Source organism: Delphinapterus leucas, chromosome 5 (genome assembly GCF_059928025.1).
Source record: "Delphinapterus leucas isolate spDelLeu-1000000601 "Yukka" chromosome 5, BTC_Dleu_Yukka2, whole genome shotgun sequence".
Lineage (NCBI taxonomy): Eukaryota > Metazoa > Chordata > Mammalia > Artiodactyla > Monodontidae > Delphinapterus > Delphinapterus leucas.
The window spans coordinates 20726374-20744584 of record NC_143133.1 but is presented as its reverse complement, the minus strand read 5'-3'; the positions used below and the strand labels follow the sequence as shown (position 1 = coordinate 20744584).

The 18211-nt window shown below is 40.1% G+C and overlaps 1 protein-coding gene across 1 annotated transcript in view; it reads right to left on the bottom strand.

The window, feature by feature from the left end:
* PRDM5 (PR/SET domain 5) overlaps positions 1–18211 on the bottom strand; it is a 225177-nt gene that overhangs the window by 45018 nt on the left and 161948 nt on the right. The window contains 1 exon segment of the mRNA XM_089911548.1: positions 11295–11380. Coding sequence (XP_089767674.1) covers positions 11295–11380 — 86 coding nt within the window.

The window sequence follows — 18211 nt, the reverse complement described above, 5'->3', positions numbered from 1 at the left end:
CACCTTTCCTTGCCTGTACCCTTCTCCCCTGGTGAAGCAGGTACTCCTCCTCTGTGTGTTTATAACACCCTTGGAATACTTCTCTCACAGGGCTTCTTATGCTCTAGCTGATCATCTTTTCCCCCAGAATACTTAAGAGCTAACCCTTTTTCTTAACCCTTCCTTGAATATACAGCACATAACTTAAAAGGGCAACTGAGACTAAATGTATGCTCTTCTAAATCTTAAGAGTTACAATATGAAACATACCACATCTGTCAAAAATTTCTTACTTAATTAGAAGTTCTCTATGCAACAACTGTTTGAAGTCATTGTTAAGAAAAGTTAAATAGAAACTGTCATAGAGTGCTCTAAGATAAATTCTTTTGTTTTCAATTTTTAAGACATTATGTGAGATAATCAAGAAAGGCCATATGTCATCGTAAGTCTCTGCAACTTAAAACGCAGGGATCTGATTTTATTCCTACTGTTCAGGATAACAGCATTATAAATCAGTTAACCAAATATTCCATAAATAATCCCTTCAGGGCTTCCCTGGTGGCTCAGTGGTTAAGAACCCGCCTGCCAATGCAGGGGACACGGGTTCGAGCCCTGATCTGGGAAGATCCCACATGCCATGGAGCAACTAAGCCCGTGCACCACAACTACTGAGCCTGTGCTCTAGAGCCCGCGAGCCACAACTACTGAGTCCACGTGCCACAACTACTGAAGCCCTCGTGCCTAGAGCCTGTGCTCCGCCACTGCAAGAGAAGCCACTGCAGTGAGAAGCCCGCGCACTGCAACGAAGAGTAGCCCCCGCGTGCTGCAACTAGAGAAAGCCCGTGCGCAGCAACAAAGACCCAACACAGCTAAAGATAAAAACAAATAAATAAATTTATAAAAAAAATAATAATCCCTTCAAATGAAATTCTGCCTGAGTTTTACATTACCCATAAGCTCAAATGATAATGAACTCAAAGCCTCACCATACCTCAGTTAAAATATCATGTTGACCCTAGCTGTGTTAATAGTCCCTCAGGGTTGGTTATGTGACAGATGGGGGAAAAAAGGCACTCATGTGATATATGTATTTGTGTTACTTTACCCTACTGGAGGAGAAAAGAGTGGATCACTTAAAATGCTGAAAACAGCTCTCCTGTCAGGTTTGGAGGGGGGGGGATGGGTGGTAGAGTCATTTGATTTTAGGCAGATGTTTTACTCCTTACTCTAAAGCAGTGGGAAAAAAGGAAGACCAAACGTAGACTCGAAAAAGGTCACTGGAAAAGGCTTTTACTGTTTCTCCAGGGATGGCTTGCCTGGAAGCACCCCCTGTCCCTGCCCAAAACTCCCTGGGCAAAGTAGTCAAAAGGGATCAGCAGGCTAAGCGGAGTCCCAGGAACCATGACCATGGAACAGAGACCTCGAACATTTAAGACCAAGGGCACCTGACAGTCAGGGAAGGGCTGGTACTGGCTGGTAATCAGCTATAAACAAAGTACTTAGACAGGCCTGAAAAAGCCAAAACTCCGAGGCCCTGACCTTTCAGGACTTCTCAACAGCCCTGAGGGTAAATTCTAGATACTTCCATCGAGCATCCAGAGAACCTTCATCATCTGTCCTCTGCTCACGCTGGAAGCCTCTTTGATGACACCCTCTCTATACACCACGATCCATCACGTGAAAGGACCTGAAACTCCTAGGCACCTTGTACTAGACAGTCAACCATGTTATCCCGGGGACCTGGTACAGTCCTGGCACATAGTAGGCTTAATAAAGAGTTGCAGAATAAATGAAGTATCCTGTATCCTCGGCTCTAAAAGGGACAATCTTTAGATCAACTGGCACAACCTCAAAGCCTTGGCACAGTGATATACTATAGAGAGCGGTAAAGTGATTTCTCATTAATAGTAAAGTACTACAGTTTACAAGTGATCTACTTCCTTTTCTACAAATGAGATGAATTTTAATGTCATCCCCTAACAATGTGATCATTCGTGTCCATACCAGATGCTGTCTTCAGTGAGCAAATAAGCAGCAGGGGCTCAGGCTGGAGCCTGAAGCACTGTACGCAGCCCACACTATGGCCTGAGGTGCACAGCCCACCTGAGCTTCCCCTGCCAGGTGTGTCAGGGCAGATAAAAAGGGTGGGAATGGCTCCATCATAGGACCACAGACCTCCAGCTTCCCTCTTCGGCAGACAGACCTCTCAGAATAAAGTCTTTAAAGCCAGATGACAAGAACAGTCCAAGAAGGCAGGCAGGGCAAAGAGGGCCCAGTATACACACAAACAAGGTACGTCAAGCACAGAGCAAAACGTATACAGGGGCCCATTCCTGCCTAGACAGAGAGAACTGGCTTTTACTCACTGTAATGTGAGCAAACGTGGAGATGCACATGTAACAGAAGAAAACCAACACAATGAAGGAGGACTGCCGTGAGGCAGGAAAGCGCCACACCAAAGACGCCAGGATCTCAGGGCCAGGCTTAGTGCCTGCTTACACACTTGGGACCCAGTATTTCCCTCCCCACCACTTTGCACACTTAATTTTATTTATTACTTAAGATAACGTTTTTAGCGTTCATCTTTCCTGATGGACACAGACAGGGCCGGTGACACAGCGGTTTCTGGCACACGATGGACACATCACAAATACCTGCTGAAGACACTCTTGTCTTCTCGGACCTTCTGAGTATGAGAAGGCGTTGCAGGTTAAGTAAGAATTACTCTTAGTACGATAAACAGACTTCAAGCTCCACTGAGGGTAGGGACAACGTCTAATCTGTTTATTGCTATAGTCTCAGTTTACAGCATGCTGTAGTCACTTAGTAAATATTTGTCGAGTAAATGAATGAATGAATTCATATATATTATTTACCTGTATATTTTCTGAGTTAATTTGGTAAATTTAATATAGTTTACTGTTGATATAATTTAACTGTATTCATTCAAAAAATCCGATAACCCACTAGGTGTCAGGCACACACAGATGCTGAGGAAAAAGAGGTGTAAGATTCCTGTCCACATGAAAGTGAAGGTCTAGAAAGGAGAAGCATATAAACAAATTATAACAGTCAAGTTGTTAAACTCAAAAACAGAGGTTTGTGTATTTTAAACAGCTGCAATCAGAAAGTAGCCAAATCAAACATAAAGTCCTAAACAGGAAATGACGCAAGTAACAGTCTACTCATGATCATTACCTCTGAACAGAGACCACCCCAATCGAGTTTGCCAGACCCCAGCCCCAAAGGCAAGAATTACACACCAAAGGCCCTGAAACAGGGATCATTCCTGCTTGTAATACGGATAGATAACCTAGTTTTAGACTCTTTGGCTGTCCATTTACCTTTCTAAAAAGTATGGAAGAGAAAATGTTATAATGGCAATGGGTCTCATCACTTCAGCCATCCCACTGCCACACCAATTATAAGGCCTATTAACTGAAAAGAAACCTCTTAATTTAGCTCACTTATACACATTTCAGGGTTACATAAGCAAACTTGCCACCAGACTTTGGATCTATGAATTAAATAGCACATAAGTATCATGAGAGCCTTACAGTTCATGTTTCTAGGTCTCTCAAATCCTTTTTCAGAACAGTGTATGCCTTTCTGAACAACTGTATCATTTTTTAAACTGAATTTTAAGAATTATATTTTTCCAATTACAAAACATGGCTCCCATTGCCAAATGATGATATTGTGATACAACAGCTAACCTCTGCAAGTGCTCATTTTAACACTTTGTCCAGAAATGTCAATGACCTTAAAATATAGAAGCATATTTCACAATTAAAATTGTACTTATTCAGCAATATGTAATATTTAGCCCTCGCCAGTTATCTACTGCTGCATAATAAGCCACCTCAAAACTTAAGGGACCCGAAACAAGCTATTATTTCTTATGGTTTTATGGACTGACGGGGGGGTATTTTTTTTGTGTGAGTGACTGGGTTTGAAGTTGCGGTCAGTTGGGTGCGGCTGAAGTCACCTAGGTTTCCAAAATGGCTTACTCACATGGCTGGCAGTTCCTGTCGGCTGTTTGCGGAGCGCCCTTCTGTGGCGTCTCCACGTGACCTCGGGTCCTCACAGCATGGTGGTTGGTTCCAAGAGATGTAGGCAAAAACTGCAAGGTTTCTTACCACCTAGTCTCAGAAGTCCTAGAATATCACCTCTGCTGCATTCTATTAGTCAAGCAAGTCATTGTGGCCAACCCAGATTCAAAGGAAGGGAAGTTAGGCTCTACCTGTCGATGTAAAGAGCAGCACATGTATATGGGGAGGGAAGAAACTGAGGATAACCGTCTCGGGGGCTACCTTACCACACCATTATTCCAACTAATGCACATTATGCTTTAGATGGATAGTCCCAGCTTTTTTTTTTCCTTCTAAAAATCAAGTTAGGCACAAAAACACTCAATGAAAATGTAAGCACTATTAAAAAAAACTCTGCAGAAAAATCACACTTGATGCCTAGGTCCAGTTCAATTCCACACATCAGTGGAACTCTACCCTTATAACCCTAAATACAGTGAAACAGGATTTCATTCCACATAAGACTTTTGTCTATTTTCCTATAGGATAATGTACCCACCCAATAAATTTGCCAAGCGTATGAGATCCAACTTATTTTAAGTTTTCACCTCTTACTCTCAAAACCTAGGGAAATTCAGGGAACCGCTCCTCAGATCCTAGAATGCCTGGACCCGAAGTCCTACTTTTAGGACCATCATTTGGCATGCCGAAACAGTATTCCTAACCAAGAAGCTGAAAACGTTCTTTGCTGGTGATTTTAAGAGAGCTGACTAGCTCAAGAGCAGAGCTGCACAGAGAGTAAGAAGGGGAGGCACTCTGCCAAGGGAGTTGATGGCCATCAGGAAGAATTTCCACAGAGAAAAAGGGGAAAGAAAGGGCGAAAAGGACGATGTCAGTCCCTGGAAAGAAAGTTATTTTTCAAATGGTCTGATTTTCCCTTTTACAGAGAAAAGGGAGCTTACTGCGATAGAATAAGCATGTTCCATTTCATGCAGGTATGTTTTCTGAGCCAAAGAAAATACAATGGTATCTTAAAGCCATTTATCTTAAACAATTCATTTGCAGGCCATACAAAATCCCCCAAGCAATATGTGGGTTCTAAAAACAATAAAAGATTTATTAATTCCAAAACAAAATTAAAGATGTTTTCAAATAATGGCAATGCGCCAGATCCTCTTGTCCCTACATCACAAAAGCTGATGAAGTTTAGAAAAACAAAAATTTTTTAAATTCAGTTCTCTCTAAAATTGTAATAAACTTAAAAATTATTGAATTTTTAAAAATCTCTTCCTCTTACCTCGATATAAAAACAGAAATAGCTGAGCATGTTCTTCACATACTTAGCCTGCACAAGTGTGAACCGGCAACACCTTCCTCTCCTCCACTTGCTCTCTCTACATTGACTGACTACCTACTCTTCCTGTCTGTGGGAACTCCCCATCCCCCAAAGCACCCCTTCTAGGATCTCAGGTTCAGCCCCCTCCCTACTTTTCACCACCTACGTGTACTACACGCCCAGACTTTGTCAAGACTCTTTCAAAGCTGTCTCTCATACAAGTTCCCTACTTTCAAATCCCAAGGCTGCCTGGTGTGGGTGCTCTGTCTCGTTCAGCCGCTTCCGGCATGCCTGCCTCGGGGCCCCCGCCTCCAGTCCTGCCTCAATTCACACTCAAGGGTGACTTCAGAGCAACCTTTCCAAAAGAGAGCCGACGATGTGACCCACCCCTCAAAGTAAGACACACCACTCAAAACAAGATATGTTTCCAGGATTCAGACCAACTCCTTGGTCCTAGCCTGTCTCAGCTGCAGTCAGACTTCAACGTGCATCCTCGGACTTGGTCCCAGGGGACAGGCCACCCTAACTGGGTCTGTACGTACTGCTCTCACTTTGTCCATGTGGTTACATGTGCCCAGCATACCCTCCTCTACCGTCCTCAGAGCTCAGCTCAAATGCCACCCTCTCTCTCCAGCATTTCTGGAATCAACTCGCCTACCCGCTACCTGATTCAGCAGACTTGCTTCTGCATCTGTCGCCTAAGTTTTTTAGGCATGCCTCATAATGTGTTCATGAGGATTCCAAGCTGGCTCTCTTCCTTAAAAGACCTCGTTCTGTTCTTAACCAAGGCTACCTTGAGAATTCTATCCCATGCTCCTGGAGCTAGGGAGCTCCTTCTTGCCTCTTCTTCCCCTTGACATCCGCTGCTCAATCCCCCTCCTCCAACATCTTCACCCATAAGAAATTAACGCTCTTCTTTTTCCTTCAACATCAAGCTTACATTGCTCTCACATGATTCACCAGCTGGATGCTATGGTCTGAATTTTTGCATACTTTACAAGTTGCTACAATGGGGTACCACCCCAAAGCCTCCAGATAAATCCAAAACTGCCTGATGTCCAAGACACCCACTCCAGTCTGGCCTTGGAGACCCAGGGTCTCACTACAAGGTGTTTAAAGAAAGTGCAACGTGCACACATTTATAAACCCGCCAAACATCTGAGCTGCCTAAGGATCAGGGACAGGAAGTTTCACGAAAGAAAATTAACAAAATATAAAATGACATAAGAGACTGGCCATTACTCTTAACCACTGGCAATTAATTCCATTTTAATATTTTTAATAACTAATCTGGTTGTTCCTACAAACAAGGCTGGAGACTCAGCTGTGATCCTAGAACCCTGAAACCTGTGTAAGCCAATTGGGTGTTTTAACTGGTGTTCCAAAGGCAAGGTTTCTGGAATAACTTTCTAATTGGTCCAGGTGTTTTCCATGTTGAACATCAAAAGTGATTAAACGAGACATGAAGCTTTCTGTGGTAAAAGGTTACAAAAAACAATTTCTTTGAACTTAATGTTTACAAAACGGATACTTATGAGCACTTATGTTAACTCACTGACAGCCAGTGTTTTGGCTCAATGTGTCTTAACAATATAAACCTGAGGTCCATGATTTTCAGGTGATCTATAGTTCCTAAGTATAATGTACTAAAATGGACTTGAGATATTACACATAAAGAGTTAAGAAATGACATTTATACCTCAGATATAGTTTAGGGTGGTCAAGAAGACCTTTTAGACAAAAGACAACAGAGATGGGGTGGGGGGCGGTGGTCCTGGAACTATGTCTGGAGCATCTCCAAGCCTAAAAGTCCCGGGAAAATTAATATTATCACTGAGGCTGTTTTATAAGTCTTGGTTGAAGCCACAGTGTCCAAACTAAGACAACTGTCCAACTCCACCCTAAAGGGGCCCTACTCCTTCCCCAAAGCTGTCTCCTTCATCACCCAAGCGAGAAGGTGGATGAGGAGAGAGCCTACAGAGAAAGATAAGGAACTGCTCACAAGGCCAACACCCTCACTGAAGCTCACCAAGCCTACCCCCTACCCCACTCAGGTCTAGTGCTGAGTAATAAGCACCAGCTGACAGACAAAGGCAAAGACCACTTCTGTGGCAAAGACATGCAGGGTCTGCTAAAACCTGATGATGGAGCAGAACTACTGTGGAATCCCCTGGCCCTCCAGGCCTCCCACTAAGATCATGGAAATGGCAGACCACCGGGGGAGGCGATGAAAGCCTACGGTAACTATAGCAACAACATAACCCAAAGCCAGCGTAACTACTTACTGGATTAGCTCAACCTCTCGTATTAAGGGCCTGGCAGAAGAAGAGGTGTGCCTACTTCCAGGCATAAACAGTATTTACCTCTGTCTATACTATTCTTTCACGTGCAATAATAGGCACTCAATCAAAATTCTGTGTGACACACAAAAAGCAAACCCTCCCCCAACCCGTTACCAAGAGACAGAATAGAGGACACAACGAGACTGGAAGATGGCCCAGATGGTGGAACCACCTGAGAATTTAAATAACTGTAATTAATATTGTCGAAGAATCCAGTGATAAGGTGAACAATGTGCATGAACAAATGGGCAACTGCAACACAGACATGGAAGCTATTTTTAAAAAGCCAAATGGAAATACTAGAAATGAAAAACATGATGATATCAAAGATGAAATCCTTCAATGTGCAGACTGAGCACAGTATAGGAAAGAATCAGTGAAACTGAAAACACTCCAAGAGAAATTAGAAATTAGAAACACAAAGATACAAAGAGACAAACAGAACAGAACTACCAAGAGCTATGGGACTATATCAAACATCCCAACGTATGTAACTGGCACCTTATTAGAAAAAGAGAAATAGAAAGGGACCAAAGAAATATTTGGGGAAAAAAGCTGAGAAGTTTCCCAAATTTAGTAATAATAAACCAGAAATATAAGCAGGATGAATGAAGAAGGACATATCTAGTACATCAGAGTCTAAGTGCTGGAAACCAAAAATAAAGAGAATATACTGTAGGAAATGAATAAATTACCTGCCCTCGCCTTGAGTCCTGGCCTCTCCGTGAAAGACTAATGACTGTTTAGCCTTTGAGCAAAATTTAGATTTTAGCAAAATCTTCTCCCACGCTTGGGGCCCTTGCTGGACCCAATAAATAATCTCCAAAGTGAAGGACTTTGTGTTCCTTCCCTAAGGCGTCTGTGCGGTTTCACAGAATGCAAATCGGGGGGGCTGGCGTGGCGTGCAATTTTGTGTTGTCTCACCAAAACTTCTCAAAGACTCAACCTGCTGAATGATACAGTTGTTGTAAAGGAATTAAAAGCTTTTGATATAAGAACAAAAAAAAATGTCTGGATTTAGAGCTATCTAAATACTAAATGTAAGGTGAATAAAAGATTGAAACTGAAAAGTGTTACAATCCAAACGTAATGTTATCTTTTGAATTGAGTCTTACAAACCCAAATAATATTGGAAAAATATAAGCTTTCAGAGACTGTTCCTCTACAATGCTTTTTAAAAAGTCTCTTTTGGTTCTTGATGTTAACTTGACTGCATTAGCTAATAACCTTAACTAGCTTTTGAAAAGTTGCTGATATGCTAAGAACATCTGTAATGCTTAGGAAACAGGATTTCAAAATGATGCAGTCTGTAGAAATAATGAATGAAAAAGAAAAATTTTAAAAGGTTTGAAGCAAAATCCCAAAGGCCTCTTTGTACCTCTTTACCCTCTTCCTTTGCTAGTACTCTCTACTAATTGTATGGGATTCTGTCTAAAATCTTGGGGCTCCTAGTCGAGGCCTTCTCTGGTGTTCCCTTAGTCACAGGCTGGGATTTGTTTTCTTTTTGTGAAGTCAGTGCCTGAGAGCTGCTAAAAAGATACCAACAGCACCTGGACACCCTGAGGCATTCCAGGATCCTGGACTCAAGTCAAGGCCCAAATATTCAAAGGAACATGAGACTTTTAAATAAATTTTAAATGAACTTCTGGGTTCATTACTGCAGTTTGCTTAGTTTGAAAATATACAGGAAAGTATATCAGAGTCAGTGGAATGAGAAACTATTTAATTGAATTAATTGAATAAAAGGCATTGTAGTGTGTGCATAGTAGGTGAGGGGTTGGTCTCTGAAGCCAGACTACCTGGGTTCCAATCTCGACTCTGCTACTCACTTGCTTGTGCCTCAGTTTCTCATTTTTAAAGAAGAGATCATAATAATACCTACCTCGCAGAGGCTTAAGTGAATTGTTAAATGCATTAATGAATTGTTGTGAGGCTTACATGAAGTAATAAATGTGAACTTCTAGAATACTGTACCTGGCATGTGATTAGTGGCCTTTGTATTTAACTATTAGTATTATTCTCATTAATAAACTTTATGTTAAAACAAAGTAAAAGCCAAAACAGGTGAATTGGAAATATCATATCACCCTTTCTTGAGAAAACACAAAAGGTAATTTTTTTCTCTGCAGTAATTTGAACAGTCTCTTCTGAGGTATAATTATAGAGTACCAGATTTTGGTTAACCTCATGAGTTTTGATAAGAGAAACCAGGGCTCCTTTGCCTGTTGGTTGATATCTTCAAAACACATTACTGGCACTACTGTGACAACTGCACACACATAAAACAACCTCCTAAACTAAACTAACTTAAACCTCTTTAATAGGGCTCGCTGTGAAATAAATATTTTGAGTATGTACATTTAAGTCATGTTGTGAACAGTAACATTTGTCTAATCCTTTATGGTCTATGAAGAAATTTTATATTTAGCCATTACTCCAGTTCCTAATATCCATATACTATGAATATGACATTTTATATCATATGAGAAACGCAATGTAGACTTGCTCTAATGAGCACAGAAGCCTCCTCTCTCCTCCACCACAAAGAGGAGTATTTTCTTAACAGGACCTCAGAGGTTATCTTTTACGGCCTACAGAACTGAAGTGGAAAGCTAGCATATTATTACACTGGAAAGGTATTATTATTATGTGTTTTATCTCAAGTTTCATTTTACAGCTCAGGTAAAAAGCGAAATCCAGGAGAAGCCTAAATTAGAATTGCTCTTAAGGGGATTAGGCATGTCTCTTAAAATCTGAAAAAATATGGCATTTACATACAGACCATAAGGACTTTTAAAAGACCAAGCTGAACAGAGCTGTGTGAAAGTTAATGCAGTGAAAAGATGGGACAGAGCAAAATCAAGAAGAGCTGTTTAAAAACAACATCAAATTTTCAAGTGGAAAGTTCACGTAAAGTATCTAATTGTGTCCTAAACTGAACAGTGAGCTAAGAAATGTAGCTGCATGGAAGGTGAGCCGCTCATTTATTTTTATAGCATGTGAGGCAGATGCTTGAGTCTGAAAAAGCCATAAGTAACAGAATGACAAGAGTCCAGTGAGAGGTGCTGACAGCAGAGGCACAAAGGGCATCCTCAGAAAAAAAGAATGAAAGACAGCACCGGGCACGCCCTGTAGAGCAAGAAGCTGTCCTTCCTTGTTTGCCACCTCCCATGATAATTCAAATTATTTTCAATGTCTTTCTTGCAAGTATACTTGCTCATATGCATTAATTAATGGTCACATGCTGACAGGCGCACCTCTGTTCAAGAAGTGCTGGCATCTGCATTACTGGCAAATACTCTGCAGACAGCATCCTTGTATTTTTCAGTATTAAAATGCTACATTCTATTTACTTGGCAGTGTGTCATTTATAACTCCTATTACTCCTAAAAACTGGTTCACAATTCAAAGAATGGGGATGCTTTGGGAGTTTCAATTTCTGTTTCTTTCATTGTTGTGTCTAAAAAAATTATTCCCAAATGTTCATCATAAATATAAATGTATGATTTTGCATATACCACCTTTCTTTTCTCAGGTAAAGTTAAAACTTTTTAAAATAAGTATGGATTTTATAATAAATATTAATGAGAGAGAATATAATCTTACCCTGGTGTGAGTACGAATGTGCATCTTCAGCCCGTCATTTTTACTGAATCCTTTTTCACAGTAAGGGCATTGATAGGGACGCTCACCTACAAGACAAAGGAAAGCTTCCCGTCAGAAAAATCGAAAGCAGCAAAGCAGGCATGTACCATCACTCCTCCCGCACCAGATCCTGGCCACCACAAACTCTCCTGCACTGCCAAGAAAAGGCTCAGGCACAGCAGGGCCAACACGTGGGGCAGCTCAGGGTGGTGGACGAGGCTTTCCCTCCTGCGGAGAGGCTGTGAGCCCAGAGCAATTCCAGCACTCAGAAACAAGCAACATTCAGGCTCACTCCATTTTTCTTTTAATATTTGAGCCCAAATTAAATCTAATTTTAAGAACCTGTTAAAAAGATTTCGTATCAGTCAATTTGTTCTGTCACTATACTGCACATTATAGGGATCACTGTTTCACTGATACTTTGTTTTTTAAAAAAGATTTCAGAGGCTAAAGGCTCTTTGGTGGGGCTAATGGCAGACTCCCAGAGGGCTCATGCCAAGGAGTACGTCCCAGAACTTCTGCTGCCAGTGTCCCTGTCCCTGCGGTGAGCCACAGCCATCCCCTGCCTCTGCAGGAGCCTAACAACACTAGCAGATCACCACGGAGCTCCGAGAAGAGTCTGTGCTATACACCATGTGGCTGACAGGGTCTTGGTGCTCCAGCCGGGTGTCAGGCCTGAGCCTCTGAGGTGGAAGAGCCGAGTTCAGGACACTGGTCCGCCAGAGACCTCCCAGATCCACGTAATATAAAACGGTGAAAGCTCTCCCAGAGATCTCCATCTCAATGCTAACAGCCAGCTCCACTCAACGACCAGCAAGCTACAGTGCTGGATACCCTATGCCAAACAACTAGCAAGACAAGAACACAACACCACCCATTAGCAGAGAGGCTGCCTAAAATCATAATAAGGTCACAGACACCCCCAAACACATCGCCGGACGTGGTTCTGCCCACCAGAAAGACAAGATCCAGCCTCATCCTCCAGAACACAGGCACCAGTCCCCTCCACCAGGAAGCCTCCACAGCCCGCTGAACCAACCTTACCCACTGGAGGCAGACACCAAAAACAATGGGAACTATGAACCTGCAGCCTGCAAAAAGGAGACCCCAAACACAGTAAGTTAAGCAAAATTAGAAGACAGAGAAACACACAGCAGATGAAGGAGCAAGATAAAAACCCACCAGACCAAACAAATGAAGAGGAAATAGGCAGTCTACCTGAAAAAGAATTCAGAGTAATGATACTAAAGATGATTCGAAATCTTGGAAACAGAATGGAGAAAATACAAGAAACGTTTAACAAGGACCTAGAAGAACTAAAGAGCAAACAAACAAAGATGAACAACACAATAAATGAAATTAAAAACTCTCTTGAAGGAATCAATAGCAGAATGACTGAGGCAGAAGAATGGATAAGTGACCTGGAAGATAAAATAGTGAAAATAACTATCGCAGAGCAGAATAAGAAAAAAGAATGAAAATAACTGAGGACAGTCTCAGAGACCTCTGGGACAACATTAAATGCACCAACATTTGAATTATAGGGGTCCCAGAAGAAGAAGAGGACAAAAAAAGGAACTGAGAAAATATTTGAAGAGATTATAGTTGAAAACTTCACTATTATGGGAAACGAAATAGTCAATCAAGTCTAGGAAGCATAGAGAGTCCCATACAGGATAAATCCAAAGAGAAACACGCCAAGACATACATTAATCGAGCGATCAAAAATTAAATACAAAGAAAAAATATTACAAGCAGCAAGGGAAAAGAAACAAATAATATACAAGGGAATCCCCATTAGGTTAGAGCTGATCTTTGAGGAAAAACTCTGCAAGTCAGGAGGAAGTGGTAGGACATATTTAAAGTGATGAAAGGAGAAAACCTACAACCAACATTACTCTACCCAGCAAGGATCTCATTCAGATCCGACGGAGAAATTAAAACCATTACAGACAAGCAAAAGCAATGAGAATTCAGCACCACCAGACCAGCTTTACACCAAATGCTAAAGGAACTACTCTAAGTGGGAAACACAAGAGAAGGAAAAGACCTACAATAACAAACCCAAAACAATTAAGAAAATGGTAATAGGAACATACGTATTGATAACTACCTTAAATGTAAATGGATTAAATGTTCCAACCAAAAGACACAGACTAGCTGAATGGATACAGAAACAAGACCTGTATATATGCTGTCTATAGGAGACCCGCTTCAACCTAGGGACACATACAGACAGAAAGTGAGGGGATGAAAAAAGATACTCTATGCAAATGGAAATCAAAAGAAAGCTGGAGCAGCAATTCTCATATTAGACAAAACAGACTTTAAAATAAAGACTATTACACGAGACAAAGAAGGACACTACATAATGGTCAACAGATCAATCCAAGAAGAAGATATAACAACTGTAAATATTTATGAACCCAACATAGGAGCACCTCAATACATAAGGCAAATGTTAACAGCCAAAAAAGGGGAAATCGACAGTAACACAATCATAGTAGGGGACTTTAACACCCTACTTTCACCAATGGACAGATCATTCAAAATGAAAATAAATAAGGAAACACAAGATTTAAATGATACATTAAACAAGATGGACTTAACTGATAGTTATAGGATATTCCATTCAAAAACAACAGAATACACTTGCTTCTCAAGTGCTCATAGATACATCATATCCTGGGCCACAAATCAAGACTAGGTAAATTTAATAATATTGAAATCATATCAAGTATCTTTTCTGACCACAATGCTATGAGACTAGAGATCAATTACAGGAAAAAATCTGTAAAATATACAAACACATGGAGGCTAAACAATACACTACTAAATAACCAAGAGATCACTGAAGAAATCAAAGATGAAATCAAAAAAATACCTAGAAAAAACTGACAATGAAAACATGACAACCCAAAATCTATTGGATGCTGCGAAAGAAGTTCTAAGAGGGAAGTTTATAGCAATATAGTCCTACCTCAGGAAACAAGAAACATCTCAAATAAACAACCTAACCTTACAGCTAAAGCAGTTAGAGAAAGAAGAATAAGAAAAAACCCCAAAGTTAGCAGAAGGAAAGAAATCATAAAGATCAGGTCAGAATTAAATGAAAAATAAATGAAGGAAACGATAGCAAAGATCAATAAAACTTAAAGCTGGGTCTTTGAGAAGATAAACAAAATTGATAAACCATTAGCCAGACTCATCAAGAAAAAGGGAGAAGACTCAAATCAATAGAATTAGAAATGAAAAAGGAGAAGTAACAACTGACACTGCAGAAATAAAAAAGATTATGAGAGATTACTACAAGCAACTCTATGCCAATAAAATGGACAATCTGGAAGAAATGGACAAATTCTTAGAAATGCACAAACTGCCAAGACTGAATCAGGAAGAAATAGAAAATATGAACAGACCGATCACAAGCACTGAAATTGAAAATGTGATTAAAAATCTTCCAGCAAACAAAAGCGCAGGACCAGATGGCTTCACAAGCAAATTCTATCAAACATTTAGAGAAGAGCTAACACCTATCCTTCTCAAACTCTTCCAAATATAGCGGAGGGAAGAACACTCCCAAACTCATTCTACGAGGCCACCATCACCCTGATACCAAAACCAGACAAGGATGTCACAAAGAAAGAAAACTACAGGCCAATATCACTGATGAACACAGATGCAAAAGTCCTCAACAAAATACTAGCAAACAGAATCCAACAGCACATTAAAAGGATCATACACCATGATCAAGTGGGGTTTTTCCCAGGAATACAAGGATTCTACAATATATGCAAATGAACCAACGTGATACGCCATATTAACAAACTGAAGGAGAAAAACCATATGATAATCTCCATAGATGAAGAAAAACATTTCGACAAAATTCAACACCCATTTATGATAAAAACTCTCCAGAGAGCAGGCATAGAGGGAACCTACCTCAACATAATAAAGGCCATATATGACAAGCCCACAGCCAACATCGTTCTCAATCGTGAAAAACTGAAACCATTTCCTCTAATTTCAGAAACAAGACAAGGTTGCCCACTGTCACCACTATTATTCAACATAGTTTTGGAATTTTTAGCCACAGCAATCAGAGAAGAACAAGAAATAAACAGAATCCAAATTGGAAAAGAAAAAGTAAAACTGTCACTGTTTTCAGATGACATGATACTATACATAGAGAATCCTAAAGATGCTACCAGAAAACTACTAGAGCTACTGAATAAATTTGGACACAAAATTAATGTACAGAAATCTCTTGCATTCCTATACACTAATGATGAAAAATATGAATGAGAAATTAGGGAAACACTCCCATTTACCACTGCAACACAAAGAATAAAATACCTAGGAATAAACCTACCTAAGGAGACAAAAGACCTGTATCCAGAAAACTCTAAGACACTGATGAAAGAAATTAAAGATGATACAAACAGATGGAGAGATATCATGTTCTTGGATTGGAAGAATCAACACTGTGAGAAAGACCAGACTTCCCAAAGCAATCTACAGATTCAGTGCAATTCCTCAAACTACCAATGGCATTTTTCACAGAACTAGAACAAAAAATTTCACACTTTGTATGGAAACATAAAAGACCCCGAAGAGCCAAAGCAATCTTGAGAATGAAAAACGGAGCTGGAGGAATCAGGCTCCCTGACTTCAGACTATACTACAAAGCTACAGTAATCAAGACAGTATGGTACTGTCACAAAAACAGAAATGCAGATCAATGGAACAGGATAGAAAGCTCAGAGATAAACCCACACACATATGGATACTTTATCTTTGGTAAAGGAGGCAAGAATATACAATGGAGAAAAGACAGCCTCTTCAGTAAGTGGTGCTGGGAGAACTGGACAGTTACATGTAAAATAATGAAATGAGAACACTGCCTAACACCATACACAAAAATAAACTCAAAATGGATTAAAGACCTAAATGTAAGGCCAGACACTGTAAAACTCTTAGAGGAAAACATAGGCAGAACGCTCTATGACAAAAATCACAGCAAGATCCTTTTTGACCCACCTCTTAGAGGAATGGAAATAAAAACAAATATAAACAAATGGGACCCTATGAAACTTAAAAGCTTTTGCACAGCAAAGGAAACCATGAACAAGACACAAAGACAACCCTCAGAATGAGAGAAAATATTTGTGCACAAAGCAACTGACAAAGGATTAACCTCCAAATTTACAAGCAGCTCATGCAGCTCTATGTTAAAAAAACAAATAATCCAATCCAAAAATGGGCAGAGGACCTAAATAGACATTTCTCCAAAGAAGATATACAGATTGCCAACAAATATATGTAAGGATGCTCAACATCACTAATCATTAGAGAAATGCAAATCAAAACTACAATGAGATATCACTTCACACCGGTCAGAATGGCCATCATCAAAAAAATCTACAAACAATAAATGCTGGAGAGGGTGTGGAGAAAAGGGAACCCTCTTGCACTGTTGGTGGGAGTGTAAACTGATACAGCCACTATGGAGGACAGTATGGAGGTTCCTTAATATCTAAAAACAGAACTACGATATGACCCAGCAATCCCACTACTGGGCATATACCCTGAGAAAACCATAATTCAAAAAGAGTCATGTACCACATTTTTCATTGTAGCACTAATTACAATAGCCAGGACATGGAAGCAACCTAAGTGTCCACTGACAGATGAATGGATAAAGGAGATGTGGCACATATATACAATGGAATATTACTCAGCCATAAAAAGAAACAAAATGAGTTATTTGTAGTGAGGTGGATGGACCTAGAGCCTGTCACACAGAGTGAAGTAAGTCAGAGAAAAACAAATACCATATGCTAACGCATATATATGGAATCTAAAAATAAAAAAAAAAAGGTTCTGAAGAACCTCAGGGCAGGACAGGAATAAAGACGTAGATGTATAGAATGGACTTGAGGACACGGGGAGGGGGAAGGGTAAGCTGGGACGAAGTGAGAGAGTGGCATGGACATATATACACTACCAAATGTAAAATAGATAGCTAGTGGGAAGCAGCAGCATAGCACAGGGAGATCAGCTCGGTTCTTTGTGTCCACCTAGAGGGAGATGCAAGAGGGAGGGGATATATGGATATATGTTTACGTATAGCTGATTCACTTTGTTATACAGTAGAAACTAACACACCATTGTAAAGCAATTATACTCCAATAAAGACGTTAAAAAAAAAAAAGCCATCATCCTAAGTGAAAGAAGCCAGACTCAAAAGGCCACATATTATATGATTCCATTCATATGGAAGTCCAGAATAGGGACAGAAAGTAGATTAGTGGTTGTCTAGGGCTGGGGGTGGAGATGGGAAACACAGGAGTGAGAGCTAACGGGTAATGCGTTTCTTTTTAGGGAGATGAAAATGTCCTAAAATTGACTGTAGGGATGGCTGCACATATCTATGAATATACTAAAAACAATATATTGCACACTTTAGGTAGATTGTATGATATGTGAATTATACCTCAATAAAGCTGTTTAAAAAAAAAGATTTCATAGTCTATCTCAGTTAAGGAGATGAGTTTTAAAAGAACTTCATAAAATTGGTGTATGTTAAACAGAACCACCTTCTGTTATAACTGAGTTGAGGCTATATCTAGAGATTATTATTTAGAAAACAGCCAAACCATTTTTTTTAAAACAAGCAAGCATACTCATACACATCACACCTTCTAAAAAATTCTACTGTAAGCTGACAAAAATATGACAAAATTTAATCTCCAGGAGGAATCTGAAGCTTCCCACTGGTCAAAGACTAATTATTCAGAATGGACAGTAACTCAGAATCACTCATTTACTGACTTTCATTTATTCATTGTTTCATTTATCGATTCTTTCATTTCCTT